This window comes from Phascolarctos cinereus, unplaced genomic scaffold, assembly GCF_003287225.1.
Source record: "Phascolarctos cinereus isolate Bilbo 61053 unplaced genomic scaffold, phaCin_HiC Scaffold_4;HRSCAF=312, whole genome shotgun sequence".
NCBI classification, from domain to species: Eukaryota; Metazoa; Chordata; class Mammalia; order Diprotodontia; family Phascolarctidae; genus Phascolarctos; species Phascolarctos cinereus.
Window position 1 is genome coordinate 573,165,398 of NW_027555847.1, and position 15,927 is coordinate 573,181,324.

The 15,927-nt window shown below is 39.5% G+C and overlaps 1 protein-coding gene across 1 annotated transcript in view; it reads right to left on the bottom strand.

Annotated features, from left to right (window-relative positions):
* BPHL (biphenyl hydrolase like) overlaps positions 1 to 8,528 on the bottom strand; it is a 52,504-nt gene extending 43,976 nt beyond the window's left edge. The window contains exon 1 of the mRNA XM_020976663.2: positions 8,414 to 8,528. Coding sequence (XP_020832322.1) covers positions 8,414 to 8,502 — 89 coding nt within the window. The 5' untranslated portion in view covers positions 8,503 to 8,528. The remainder of the gene's footprint in view (positions 1 to 8,413) is intronic.
* Between the last annotated feature and the right edge of the window lie 7,399 nt (positions 8,529 to 15,927).

Consider the following 15,927-nt stretch of genomic DNA (forward strand, 5'->3'; position numbering starts at 1 on the left):
GCATAGAATATAATATTCCGGAGGGCAAAGGAGATAGGATTACAACCAAGAATCACCTACCCAGCAAAACTGAATATAATACTTCAGGGGAAAAAATGGTCATTCAGTCAAATAGAGGACTTTCAAGCATTCTTGATGAAAAGACCAGAGCTGAATAGAAAATTTGACTTTCAAATACAAAACTCAAGTAGAACATGAAGAGGTAAACAGGAAAGAGAAATCATAAGAGACTTATTAAGGTTGAACTGTTTATATTCCTGCATGGAAAGACAATATTTATAACTCATGAGACTTTGTCAGTATTAGGGTAGTGGGAGGGGAAAAATTATACGTGGTGCTCTATTCACTGTGCCACCTAGTGCCCTCTAATCTAATAGATTCTTTCTTCAGCTTGTACATACCATTACATTAGAGAATTCAGGTAAAAACAGAAAGAGCAAGTGGTAGGTAAAAATTTAATTTCTCTGAACTTTCAGGTGAATTATGGGTTTCTAATGTGATGTTCTCATAGCTTGCTGTTAATAAGGTTAGCTACATGATATTTGAACTGGTTTTTAAGCACATGAACTAGTTAACCTGGAGAACCTCTAGAAAAGACTTGGAACTAGAGAAGCGGATCTATTGAGAAAAACAATTCTCCAGAACCTCCATGGGAATGAGGCCTATTCTGGAATCTTCAAGGAAAAATGTTTCCAAGAACCAGATGGCTACTAGGACAGCTGAGATCCAAGGTGAAATAAGCTGAATAAATGCACATTTAGAGTGGGTTGCTAAGAACAAACTGGCCAAGGAGACTTATATTATTCAACATTGATGTTCACAGTTTGCCATGTTTTCCAATGTTTATGTCTGCCTGTAGGAATGTATGTGTAAGTACAGTTGAACATACGCCCAAGGCAGAGATTAATAGAATTTACACCGGAGTGATCAAAGAGGTATTGCAGACCTCTCTATGAACAAAATTAGTTTTTTATTATTCAGAACTCAGGGCCATTTCTCCTTCAATTTCGGTTAACTAAGTCTGTCCTCTCCTGTTACTATTAACGTTGCCTGACCAAAATCTGACTCATGAAATAAAGGAAGACTGGCGTTTCTCAGAAGCCAAAGGGGAGCCAAAGTGATTTTGTGATTTGTTAGCTCCCCTAGCTAAATGTTGAAGGATTTCCCTGACATGAGTTTTCTTGATTATCTTAGTGACATGTAAATTTTCCCCCTGTTATCAGCCTATTTGTGAATCCTCTAAATATAGTTTAATCTGTAACATGACTTAATTTATCTGTAGTTTGTTTGATGAGATTTCTTTCCTTAATAATCTCCTGTTTGAGATAACGATTCTGTTTAACTACGTTTGTTCAACTTTTACAATACTGCAGAAAGCATAGGATTATGAATCCATCCTCTTCTCTTTTATGGCCTAAGAGGAATGCACACAATTACATATGTAAAATAATTATGTATGTCAGTGATATAATTTTGCCTACAAAAAGCCTTGTCAGAATTCCAGTAATAAAATTCCAAAATGTACTTTTAAAGTAAGAAGATTCAAAAAAGGAACAGTGATTTCAACAACTCAGCATGGCTTCATCAAAAACAGAACATGCCAGACCAACTTTATTTCCTTTTTTCAACAAGGTTACTAGACTGGTAAATCAGAGAAACGATGTAGTTTACCTAGATTTTTAACAAAGACCAAGTTTCTCAGGCTGTTGTTGTGGAGAAGATGTAGAGGTAAAACAGCAGAAAAGCTTAGTGAATTTGAAACAGGCTGACTACTACAACCAAAGAGTAATGATTAGATACCAACTTCAAGTAGATCTCTGTTGAAATTTTCCAAGATACATGCTCGTACATGGGCTGTTCACTATTTTTTATCAATGACTTGGATACATGTATGCATATCAAAATTATAGCTAACAAAGAGAAATAGCTTTTAAAAACGGATAACAGAGACAGTTTTCAAAAAGATCTTGAAAGATTAAGCTACTGGGCCAAATCTATTACAATGAAACTTAATAGGGATAAATATAAATTCTTCCACTTAGGATAAAAAACATCAATTTTTACAAGTTCAAGATGAGGTTGGTATGGCCAGACAGCAACTCATGTGATAAAGATCTCATGGGCTTTACAGACAGCAAGCTCAATGAGTAATATAATATGGCATCAAAAAAGCTGATCATAACTTAGGTTGCATCGTGAAGCAGTGTCCAAGACTAAGGAAATGATAGCCCTGTTGTACTCTGACCTGTTCAGACCACATCTGGGCAACAAAACTTGGACAGATACTGACAACCTGGAGCATATCTAGAAGGCAATCAGGATGGTCAGAGTCAGCACATCCTTAACAGGGGTTGGGGAGCAGATTGCCACATAGCTTTATAAATAAAGACTACAAAAAGCCACACTCATACATAAAAATTCTTAACTTTTACTCTTCCCAAATCTCAACTCTAACAAGACATGAGAATCAAATCTAGAGCATTTTGTGACTAGAATGAGGAAAAGATGAAGAAATTGGTGATGTTTTGACAGAAGAGATGATTAAGCAGGTGACATCAATTAACATTTATTAACTGCCTACTATGTGACAGGCACTATTTGAAGTGTCTGGGATACAAAGACAAATATGAAATATTCTTGTCCCTCAGGAAGCTTACATTTTATCAGGGTAGACAACATTTGTAAGGGACAAATTTATTGTTCTGTTTGACCTCAGGGGCCAGAAGTAGAAGCAAAAAGTGGTAGTTGCAAAGAGATAAATTTTGGCTTGATGTAAGGGAAAGTTCCTAAAAATTAAAACTATCCATAAATGGAATAGGCTGTCTTAAGAAGTAATGAATCACTTCTCACTGGAAGGGGATTTTTGTTCTGCTTCGGACCACATGATCTCTAAACTTCCTTCCAAATAAGAACTTCTCTACAGTTTTTCCACTGATTTCAGTCAATCGATAAAACATTTACTAAGCATTTACTATGTATCAGGCACAGTGCTAATTACTGGGGATATAAAAGAGGCAAAAGATAGTCTCTGCCCTCCACGGATGGAAGGATCAACTGAGGGTTTTTCCAGGATTAGGGAGACATGAGTATGTTTGTATAGGAAATTAACCAAGAGACACAGAGTGAGATTGAAAATAAGTGGAAAAGTGGGGATAACAGAGGGGACAATCCATTGGAGGAGATGGGATAGAATGGGATCACCTGAACAAGTAGAGGGGTTTGTCTTGGTAAGGAGTAAGGGCATCTCATCATGTGAGATAGGGTGAAGGAAGAGATAGTGGCAGAAAGCATCTATGAGATAGATGAGGAAGAGGGGAAAAGAGGGAGCTTACAGTGAATAGCTTCAATTTTTTCTGCAAAATATGAGGCAAGGTTCTCAGCTGAGAGAATGGTGCAAATGGCAGCCCTGGAAAGTTATAGATGGGATGAAAAGGTTTGCAAGAGCAGCTGTTAAGAAGAAAATAATGGGCAGCTAGGTGGTACAGTGGATAGAGCACCTGTCCTGTTCAAATCCGGCCTCAGACACATAACACTTACTAGCTGTGTAACCTTGGGCAAGTCACTTAACCCCATTGCCTAGCCAAAAAAAAAAAAAGAGAGAGAGAATAGTGAGCTGAGAAAGGAGACATAGTGTGATTGCCTCAGAGTAGTGAGGGCCCATTTGAGATTGTGTAACATAAATTTGTAGTGACCCAACTGGAAAGGTTATGTGATTTTTCTCTATCTTTGTTCAGCAACAACAGTATATATTGAAGGTGACAAATGGTGATAGCGATCCAAGACTGAGGATTGGTTGGTTGTAATCGGCCATATGTAAGGGGCCTACAGATTCAAGAGAGAAGGCCAGTGTAGAGTTGAACTGGTTCACCAAAGGGTCAAGTGGGGAAAAAAACTGAGTGGATACTGCAGGAGAGATGGCTTAAGAATTGACGGGTCAAAGGATTGGAGGTCACAGCACGGACAAAGTGTAAGAACAAAGAATTCTGTATGTGAAGGCAGAGAAAGAGGTAAAAAGTCAACAGGTCATGGTCAGAGAAGGGGATTTCCCAGTTCTTGAACACAGAGGTGGGTGAAGGCAAGTTCAAAGGTACGACCACATTTGTGTGTGGCTGACGTAGAATGGAGGAGTAGCTCCTGGGAGGTGTGTAAGTTTAGGAACTGAGTGGTTAGGGTATTTGACGTAGAATTAATATGTATATTTAGTCCCTTAGTATAAGGGTAAGAGTTGAGGATAGAAAAATTGGAACATATCAATAGCATGTACTTCAAAGGAGGAAAGGAAGGGGAAGAACTTGGAAGCAGCAATGGTGAACAAGGAGTATTCCAACTCTTCCATCTCAACCAATAGGATGAGTTGTAGTCAGAATTGTAAAGGGTGGTCAGAAAGGCTGTGTTGTCTGGAAAGCCAACTTTCAATAACAGCTAGTAGATGGAAGGAGTAAGACATATCTAATTATCTGAACTATTAGTTATAATGGAGAGGGTATTCATTTCTAAAAATGTAAATGATTCAATTTGTACATATTTTCCTTTTAAACTACCTCCTAAAAATAAAATGGAAAAAAGTTCACAATGAACTTTCCTGGCAATACCTCGTCTATACTACCCAGATCCTACTTCATTATGCTGAAATAAACATCACATGTAGAAAAACTTTCCTATACTCCTATCACCTCCTAGCTTTGTGTTAGGATTAATTACATATAATATTGTATAGAAAAACAAACAGATTTATAAAATGGTTGATTCAAGTTTGGAAGAACCTGGTTTTAGGAACTATTTTAGAAATAATAGAGATATTAAGTGAAAATCTATTGTGAAAGATAAAGGGAATGAGACCATATTTAACCATTACAAAACTGAAGTAGTTTAAATTTCATATAACCACCATAGTACTTAATTTAAAATCCATTCATGGCTATTAGAAGGGAAGTGGACTTTTTTTAAACTTTATTCCTTGAGGTACTGCATACTAATATTTTTCTAGTTACATCAAGACAGGGAAGTGCTTATCATTTCAAAATTTCAGAAATGAGTTTACAAAAAGGTATTTATGAAGCTGGTAAATTTATCATGTGAAAGGAAAATGAATTGCTTATATTTTTCTCGTTGTAATTGTCATTTTCATTCCTCGATACAAATTAGAAAATGTGGAAGGTAAAAGCTTAAGACCTCCTGTTGTTAAGTACTTGCTATCCCTAGGATCAGTTTGATAAATATTAGTATGGTAGTATGTACTACCTGGTGCCTGGCACAGAGTAGGCACTTAATAATTTATTGATTAATTGGAATGAATAGGATACTGGACTTGGAGTCAGGAAGACCTGGGTTTAAATCCTGCCTCAGACACTTAATAGCTGTGTGACCCTAGACAAATCACCTGGCATTTCTCTACTTGTTTCTTCATCTGTAAAATCAGGGTCTTGAACTAGATGGCCTCTAAGGTCCCTTCCATCTCCAAAAATCTGTGACATATGACCTCTCTTATGAAGCTGTGTAAACTTAAAATGAGGTCAATCATTAATAAGCTGTGTATCTTTAACATTTCTATAAGAATGGCAAAAAATTCACTCAAATTTATTCCTCTTAACCAAAAGCCACAAATTTAAACTAGTCAGGGATTAAGGGTCCAGTTAGTGGTCATGGAATAAAATAAAACTACTTGGTACATATGGAGATTGACTATGTTAACTTTAGCTTCACTAACATCATGATCTGTTCATCAGCTAACCAGCCACAAACTCAAAATAAACAGAACAAAGGTTACTTTGGTTGAGATGTAAAAAGAGTTATATTAAAACCCCAACAATTTATAATTATGGAAATAACTTTGGGGGAATACTTAGGAAGTACTGTGGTCAGCTCTTGTTCTCCAAATATTTTTCCTTAGTGTATAGTAAGTCTTGGACATTATTTCCATCTTTCTAAATGGACAGGTTTTCTAAACAGTATGAACCAAGATAATTGCAAAAATGTTAATGAAGAGTAAGAGTACTAATTTTTCTTCCAGGGAATATTCTCTTCATTCAGCTAAATCCTAACTATCCTTTAGTAATGTCAGATTTGGTAATGTTCAGGTTACAGAATTATTTTAGAACTGAAAATCACCTTAGAGATTATTTTGTGTGTTCCTCCTGACCCCCACTTCGCACAAAATTTTACAGATCAGGAAAACTGAGGTCCATAAGGAGTAATTTACTCAAGGCCATATAACCTATCAGTTGCATAACTATTCCTCTTGGGCAAGTCATATCTCAGAGTTTGTTTTCTCACCTGTAAAAAGGGGCTAATAATACTTGTACAAGTTACCTCACAGTGTAATTGTGAAGATGATAGCTGTATAAGCTTAAAAAAGGGTTATATAAATGAAACCTCAGCCCTCTTGGATCACTTCCTTTGAGCTCATGACAATTACTATTTTTCAAAGGATCATTATGTAATTATAAAATGTCTTTTGATATGCTTTGCTATTAACATTTCACGTTTTCATGTCTTATCTCCCCAGCTAAATAGTAAATTTCTCCAGTTTGGGAGCAGGAACTTACATTTTCTCCCTTCAGTATTTTATGTGAGGCTGGCATTTAATAAGCATTTGATACTTAGAACATAATGGAATGAATGATGGATTAGTTTAGGAAAGACATAGTTTATATTCTTGGGATTATTCAAAGACTTATTTTCTTTAGTAGTAGTCACCTATCACAGAAAGCCAATCCTGATCCTCCAACCAGTTTCCAGTACCCTCTCTACCAATCAGACATTAATTTGTATCTATTTTACTTATCTGTGTATGTAGTATTTCCCCCAATAGAATGTAAAGTCCTTAACAGTAGGGACTTTCCTGCCTAGGAGGGCTGGCACATAATAGATACTTCATAAATATTTGCAGGGATTTTAGCTGTCGGTCCCAAAGGTTTAATTAAGTTAAGGACTCACTACAAGTCAATGAATCTCAGTAATATATCTGTTATAGGATTCTGTATACAGTAGAAGGTTCAAAAACAACCCAGTTTCTCCAAGTCCACAAACTCTTCAAAGAACCATCAGTTAATGAATTTATAGCACTAAGAGACAGCTAGTGATTAGAATTAAGAGTCTGGATAGGCCTTCTTTCAAATTCTGGCTCAGATAACTCCCAGGTCATTTAACCTCTCCCAATCTCAATTTCATCATCTGTAAAATGGGGAGGTGCTTTGCATATCTTAAAAAGAAATAAATGGATCCTGTGAAAGACTGAAGGAAGAAGGAAGAGGACAGAAGTTGAGATGGATGGATAGTGTCAAAGAAACAATGAACATGAACTTGGGCAGACTTTGAGAGATAGTAGAGGATAGAAGGGCCTGGCCCACTATGGTACATGGGGTCAGTCAACACGACTGAAAGACTGAAAAACAACAACAAAAGCTATAATTATTACTATGGTATCACTGCTTGTAAAAAAGTCAATTAAAAACCACAATTCCTCTAGGAAGAAACTCAGACCTCTTTTATGGTTAAAATGCCTATCACACTTGAGACTAGACCGTATTAAAATTCCATCTCTCCCCTAGAGCCTGATACATCATGCTGTAGACATTACAGGTGCTTAACGAAGAAAAGCAAAAACAAAAAAAAATTTACCTGCTTCCCTTCCTTCTCTGGAAGGAGATATCTAGGGCAACGACACAAGGCCAGAACAAATCACAATTTGTCCTTTCTTTTCCTAGATCAAAGGTCTACAGCTAGACTGGTTCAGAAGTCATTTTGTACAATCCCCTCATTTTACAGGCAAAGAAAGTGAGGCCCAGATTACGTGTCGTGCCCAAGGTTATATCCAGTCAACAATCATTTTATTAAGCACCTACTATGTGTCAGGCACCGGGCTACGGGATAAGAACACAAAGAGTGGGAAAACAGTCCGTGTTCTCAAGGAACTTGCAGTCTAACATGCAAACACGCAACAAGATCTAGGGCAGTTAGGATTTCAACTCAGGTCTTCTGACTCCACCTCCCATCTTGCGTATCTGAGAAGCCCAGCGAAAACGAACATTAAGCACACACAGACACACACAAGAAAGAGAGGCACAGAGAAGCACGCCATCGCAGGCGAGGTGCGCGCGCACGGCGGAAGGGACACCGCCCCCCTCCCCGAGGTCTTCCATGATTGGCTGGCCCGCGGCCCTCCCTCTTCCTTCCCGCAGCTGCACAGGTCGGAGGGAGTGGGCTAGGGTTAGGGAGCAGTTCCCCGGCCCCGCGTGCGTAAGGCCTGGCGCCTGCGCGTGACCGCGGGAGCGAGGTTGTGAGGGAAGAACGGAGTAGGGGGGAGGGAACTGACCCCCCCCCACCCTGGGTACAGTGCTGCCCTTCCCAAACCTCAAGACAGCATAACCCTTCCCTTCCTCCCCCCAGTTCTGGAGGAGGCAGGCATGTTTACCCGTAGGCGGCAGCAGCCACGGCTCGGGACTTTAGCCAGGACACGAGAACCCGCAGCCGGAGAGGGGGCTGGTTAGCTAGTGCTGCCATATCTGCGCTAAGCTCTGCCTAGAGCGCATGCGCAGGGTAACTCCTCCCTACAGTCCCCGTCCCGCCCCCTGCTGGCTGCCGAGACAGCTACCTGGGAAGGATGAGTCCGTGATTCCTCACCTGCTCCTCTACAAAAGAAGTCTAAAACTAACCCCACCAGATTAGACAAGTTGCAGTCAGAATGGCCTGTCTTCGACGTTTTGGCCTTTGCCGCCTGGCTTTTATTTTTCTTTTTTGTTCCTCGCCAAATACCAGTCACCATCTACCATGCGAGGCCTTTTTAAGGTATTTTTTTTCCCTCACTCAGTAACGAGTTATCTATTAATGGCCGCCGGAAGGGAAGGAGTGAGCCGGAAATGGGAGGGTCACGTGACATGCACTTCCGCCAACTTCCCGATTCTCTAAGCTCAGTCACCTTCCATTTCCTTATCTTCCTTCCAAGTAGGAGGTCGGTCTTTAAAGAGGAGCTCGTTTCTGAAAGTAAAGTATACCTGCACTGTTAAATAGAATAAGCCTTCAGGGAATTTTACCACCCAGTAAGGGGGCTGTGATACTTGTCTGATGCAAAGCTTCCACCTTGAGAAGTCTCTGAGTTTAATTGATTTAGAGTCGCTGTCCCACACAATCTCTTCCCAAATACAGATCTTATAACTTTTAGCTTCCATTAGAATATTTAGGTTTCCTCTTCTACTTTGTCCTTTCGGTAGGGGCTTGTGATTTCTTCAACACAGGAAGGTGGGGGGAACACCTCTTACTCAGCCATGCTCCAGAAAACAAAGTGAGGCTGGTGACTTTGCACAGTCCTCCCTCACTTAAATCCAGTTTACTTGCAAATCATGGCATCACCTTCCTGCTGTCTTATTCTTTCTGTTATGTGCTTAAAAACAGGGTCTGAGTGGGGGAGGATTTTGAAAGCAACGATCAAGAAATATTAACAAGAACTATTGATCCCTTGAGGAGACTTCACTTTTGAGAGATCATCTCTCACAAGATCGTTTCATCCATTTCCCTCATTTTACAGATGAAAGAAACGAAGTGACTTGTCCTAGATAATTTAGATACTTCTAAGATGTGTATTGCCAACATAGGGTATATCTGTGTCAAACATGGGTTTGTCTAAAGGTGGAAGATATTAATAGATATCAGAATCTCACCCATCTGCAAGGGTGAATTCGATTCATGACTGAAGGGCAACAGGAAATTGCAGCATATAGGCTGGCCACTCTGCTCTTAACAGAAGGGATACCAAACTAGAACATAGGGAAAATGATTTTTTGGGTCAAGTTATTTTCCTAGTTGTTACCTCTTAAGGCAATGGAGTACCCCAGCATTATAGCCAAAACTTTGTCCCTTCTCACTAAATGGTAGTTATACAAAAGACCATAGCAGAGTTTATAACAAACAGATAAAAAGATAATAAAAAGAAATCAGAAGTTAAACAGATTAGAATATACCAGACAACAGAGTGAATGAGCTCTCCTATTGAGAGGTATGGATCCCAGCTGAGCCATCTCAACTATGGAGAAATTCCCCAAAGAGTCCAGGAAAACTGGAAATAGAGGGCTAGTTGCACCATTGGCTCCTTAATACCTCGGTCACTTCCTGAAGTCTTTTCTTTCTCTTTTCACTTTTCTTCCCCATAGGATCTGGAACCACGTGTTCTCTAAGAAAGAAAGGCCATTCATTTCCTAATGTCTGAACAAATTCCTCATACAGGTTGGCTGTCCTTCCTTCTTGAAGAGGACCAAAATGACATCACTGTGCTAGAGCCAAGTTTCAGTGTGTCCAACTGTGGCTCATCAGACCGATATAAGCTTGGAATATTCTACCGTAGGTTGGGCACAAATAGTCCATGTGAACATGTTGGGTCTGTTCTCTAAATCTGCATATCTTGAGTTTCTTTCAAGGTATTTCAATTCTGCTTTGCTCATAAAGCGCAGGACCTTCTCTGATGTGGGCACGCCATGCTGGGTGGTCCTGTGACAGTGTCTCCCATGTCACACAATCAGTTCCAAAGTTCTTAAGAGAGACCTTTAGAGTGTCCTTGTATCCTTTCTTCTGACCACCATATGAACACTTGCTCTATGTGTGTTCTCCATAAAATAGTCTTTTTGGCAAGCGTACATTTCTTTGCTTGTACTTTACTTTTGATGGAATTAAATGCTGTCTTTTTAGAGATGGATGAATTGTCCTGCTAGTAAACCCTGTTGAGTTCTCATTTTTCATTTAGCAGCTTCTGAATTTCCTCACCATTTTCATCAAACCAGTCTTGATGTTTTCAAGTGTTCTGACCTATGCGACAAATCTCTGAAAACTGCCTACTCCTTTTCTGCTCCACTGCTGCCAACTGTGTGTTGGCTCAACTTTCCCTCCAAGTTATCAACAAACTGTTCCTAATCAGAGAAAAGATCTAATTTGTTGACTTTAATTCTTCTGGTATTCATTTTGCCTTGGGGAGAACACTTTTATTGAGTGTAAATTTAGTCTTGGAGATGATAAGTCTATGATCAGTCCAGCACTCTGCACCACACATTGCCTTTGTCACTCTCACATTCTTTCTGTCTCTTCTCCTTACAATCATAGTCTATTAAATGTCAACGTTTGCTGCAAGGTTGTATCTATGAAGTTTTATTATGTTAGGTAAATGGAGGACAGTGTTGATGATGAGACGGTCATGAGATGCACAAGTCTTCAGTAGTAAATGACCATTGCTGTTGCTGTTTCCAATTCCATTCCTCCCTAGGACTCCCTGCCAAGTCTGGTAGTCTGAGCCTACTATAGCATCACCCAGAATTATAAGCTTGTAAGGGTTTCCTGGTCTTCATAAAATTTTTCTTTGACCTCATTGAGGCTCATCGTGGTGGGAGCATAGGCACTGATGATGGTGACATGACATTTTCCTGCAAGTGGCAATCCCATTGTCAGCCTGTTGTTCACTCCTTTTTGGTATGCATACAAGCTTGTTGACTGGATTAGTTTTGATTTCAAATCCTACACCAGCTTCACTGCACTCCCCTTCACTTCAGCCACTCCAAAAAAACGTGTATCCAGCTCCGGCTTCAGTAAACTGGCCTTCATTTGTCAGCCTTGTTTCACTCAGGACTGCTATTTGGATGTGATACCTGCTGAGTTCTCTTGCAACAAGAGTTATTCATCTTTCAGGTCTGCTGGATTTTGTGTTGTCTATAAGTGTGCACACATTCCATGTGCCAAAGGTTAGTGGAATCGTCTTTGCAGACATTTTTGTACATTTTTTGGTGTTTTGACTACATAGTGGGATCCCTGCCTGCTCAGGGAATCAAGCCAGGGTTGATTTAGCAGACCTTTTCTAGCCCCTTCCTCACACCAGGAGGTGAGCAGTGTGATCCTTAAAAGACTGCTCAGATACCCAGGGGGGCTGCCGAATCCTACTGCTGCATCCAATGAGCCGACCCTATGGCCTTGGCTACCTGTGTATAGAATTGTGACTGTAATTCCCAGTGTATCCACACCTGCTGCTTCGACACTTGCCTGTTACCATTGGACTTTGAGATAGGTAAAATGGTAAGGGTGATGTCATTTGATTCGTGCATAAATTGAATTTAAGTGAGGAAGAGTTGCACAGTCATTGGCCTCACACCCTCCTCCAGAGTCATCACAATCCAATGGCAGAACACAGTCAAGATGACGAGTGGATGATCTTGGCATCTTCCATGTCTAACCAAGGTCTAAGTGCTCCACAGCACGTATGTTAGCCACCTTCATGGCTATTGGAACAAATTGTTCCCATATGCCCATTCCAACAGGGGAAGTCTGCCCTGTAGACAACCCCGTAACTCACCAACGGGTTTGAGACCCCTTGGTTACCCTCAACCTGGTTTAGCCCATCTGCTGAAACAGTTTACCAGGGTATGGCCCCTCTGCATGCTGCAGCTTCTTGGAGCTACAGATGAGAGTAAGGTGGTGCAAAGAGCCCTGAAAAGTGCTTGGCAGCCTTCACACCAGAGGCACTAGTCTTCCCTCAGGCACTCAACATCTGAATAATCCTTTCCACCAATTATAAGAGTCTTATGCAAATAGACTAAGCTTGAACCCCTGATTAACTTCAGTACATCTGCTATCTCATCAAGGTAGGCCTTCTCTCCATTGATTCAGATTGTGCATCCTGTTCAGTTGAACATCCTATTCAACTCCTGTCCATGCTCAGTGTAGATCCTAAATACTACATAGCTGTTTATGCTATGAAACTTGGCTATGCCCTCCTGTAATTACTTTATATGAGGTTTCCTTAACATTTTAGGGCTTCCCTTTAGATTCCTTAATATTATGTAGTTACCAAATGAATGTACAAACTTTGCAGAGTTATCCCTCACTCTTGCTACAAGACTGGCCCATCTTTTTTTTCTGGTGATACAGTGATATGATGACATTTAAAAATATGTCTTCTGTGCAGTTTTTCCTTGGCAATGTGATGTAAGCTTGATCATGGTTACCATGAACCTCCCCACTGCCCATTGGGTGACCCTCAACTGTAATTATTTAGTGAATGTTGTATTCCATTTCTTACAGACATACAGTATTGCTGGAAGTATGTTATTAAAAATCTGGGTTTGGGGCAGCTAGGTGGCACAGTGGATAGAGCACTGGCCTTGGTGTCATGAGCACCTGGGTTCAAATGCAGCCTCAGACACTTGACACTAGCTGTGTGACCCTGGGAAAGACACTTAACCTTGATTGCCTCCACGAAAGAAAAAAAGAAAAGAAGAAAGGGAAAGAAAGAAAGACAGGCAGGCTTTTGATGCAGGGTGTTGCAACACTCTGACCTGGGCCTCCTCTCTCTATATTCTGTTTTAGTCACCTTGCTATCATTACTCTCCTACACTACTCTCCACGCTAAGCCTTCTCCCTCCAAAAGAAAATAAAAGCCGTCTCTTAAAAAAAATAAAAAGGTACAGCCACACAAAACAAATTCTTACATTGTGTCTAAAAATTCATATCTCATTCTGCACCTCTAGTCCATCACTTTTTGTGTCAAGAGATGGTCCATCATTGGTCTTTTGAAATTTTGACTGGTTCTGTAGTCTTTTTATTTATTTTATTCTTTAGTCTTATCTTTCTTTACAATGTTGTAGTTATTGTATAAATTATTTTCCTTGTTCTCACTTTATTCTGTATTAGTTCACAAAATCTTCCTAGGTTTTTCTAAATCCATCCCATTTTTTCATTTCTTATAGCACAGTAATATCACATTACATGTTATACTATAATTTATTCATCCATATTTCAGACTGTATGAACCTACTTTGTTTCCAGTTTTTTACTAAAACAAAGTGTTATGAATATTGTTGTACATATGAATCTCTTGGCTATACTCTTTCAATAGCCAAATTGTTTTCTCTGCTTCCAGTCTCTCCCACCCCACCCCCTATAAGTGATCCTCTATACAACCTGCAAAGCAATCTTCCGAGAGCAAAGTAGTTAAACCAGGGGTGGGGAACCTACAGGCTTGAGGCCACATGTGGCCTTCTAGTGCAGCCTTGGGTGCAGCCTTTTGACTGAGTCCAAATCCTTTTATTGTGTGACCCTGGGCAAAATCACTTAACCCCATTGCAGTAGCAAAAAAAAAACAAACACAAACCAAAAAACCTTTTATTAAGGGGATTTGGTCTGTGAAGTTTGAATTCAGTCAAAGGGCTGCACTTGAGGACCTAGAGGACCCCACATGGCCTTGAAGCCACAGGTTTTCCACCCCTATTAAACCAAGAACAAGGCAGCTGAACAGAATGGCTGAGTCTCTCTGGCCTCTAATTCTTTTTTTAAAGCTTCCCTCCCCTCAAATCCTATACCTGTAGTTCAAGCTACCCAACCAATCCAAAAGATTTCTTTTCACAATGTGGTTAGCAAATTGGTACTAGAAAAAATGTCTACTCACTAACAGGTCTGTCCAAGGAATTTCCATTATCCATCACCACAACTGGAGCTAAAGCAGGCTTTCCAGGCTCTCTTGCATGGTAAAATTGCATCAGTAGAGCATGCTGATGCATTCTGTATTTTTGTTTGTCTGTTTACTTGGTTTTTGTTTTTGAAACAATTTCTTTTGAACAACATTAAACATCAATACAAGTTGAACTTGCTTTGCAACTATTGACTTTTAAATACATGAATTTCTACTTATAACATGTCATAACAAATTTTCACTCCTTCCAAGTTTTACTAATAGATTTATGCATACTTTTTTGTTATTTATCCATTCATTCCCATTCACTTTTTAAAAAAATGCTTTATATGCATTATCTCGTTTGATCTCATTGTACTATTTTACATTTTTATAGTGCTTTAGTTTTCTTTTTAAAAATTCTCTCTCTCTTTTACTATCCTGAATGGGATGTCCCAGTGAAGACTCCTCAGTGTAATTAAGGTTTGGGATAAGGCTGAGTGGGATGAGGGGTCCCCTTAGAAGAATAAATAGAAAATGTATTAGACTCAAGGCAGGCATAGCAGCCTGACAGGCCTAAGTTTCGATTTACTAGAAATCACCTGATTTACGGTAATCCAGCCCCAGGTGCCCCACCCCCCATGCCATTGTTCAATAGTTAAAGTTTGCCAAGCCTGAAACTCCTGAAGAAGCCCCCCATGTATCTTGTTGTTGGTCATGGTGACCTGGCTATATAGTACAGTGTCTAGCTTGACTGCACATCATTAATTGCTTCTTTGGTATTACTTCAGCAAACTAAGAAATATAGATATGTATATTGTGTTCATTGTTTTGTTTTCAGTTTCTATGGTACATTGAGAATGTGAGCCAAAACATTGGCCAGTTGGTAGGAGGGGGGAATTTGCCCATTAGGGCTATTTAATCTGGTTCTTTGCTCCTGTACTCTATCTCTCCTCATCAGATCATCCTGGTGGAGGGACACCCAAATCTCAAGATTTGAAATAATAATAATAATAATAATAATAATAATAATAATAATAAATTAACTTTCTGTTTCTTCTTGGATACCTCTGTGTTTTTTAATTTGAGTGGCATCCCACACATGTCCTCTTAATTGAACAATTAAAACAAAAATCCTCACCTCACAACTAGAAATAATCCAAAAAAACCCAATTCCTACATATAGCACAAGTGATTTTCAGTGGAATTTCAGTCAGGTGAATTCCCAGGCCGTTGAAGCATATTTTTCTGTGTCTCTTAAATAAACATCTTAACCTTTCATAACATATAACATGGTGGAAGGCCATGTTGTAGTATTTAATTTGGGAACTTCTCTAATTTTGAAATAATTCTGCTCAGCATATCAATATATTTATTATTTCATCATTTCTTCAATGGAGACAAGTTTTCCAGATCCACTAGAAGCAAAAAATTCCCAAACATTTTTGAGTTGATGTTTTATAATCTGATGAAGATGCCAGTATCTTATTGGTTCATCTGGACTTTTTCTG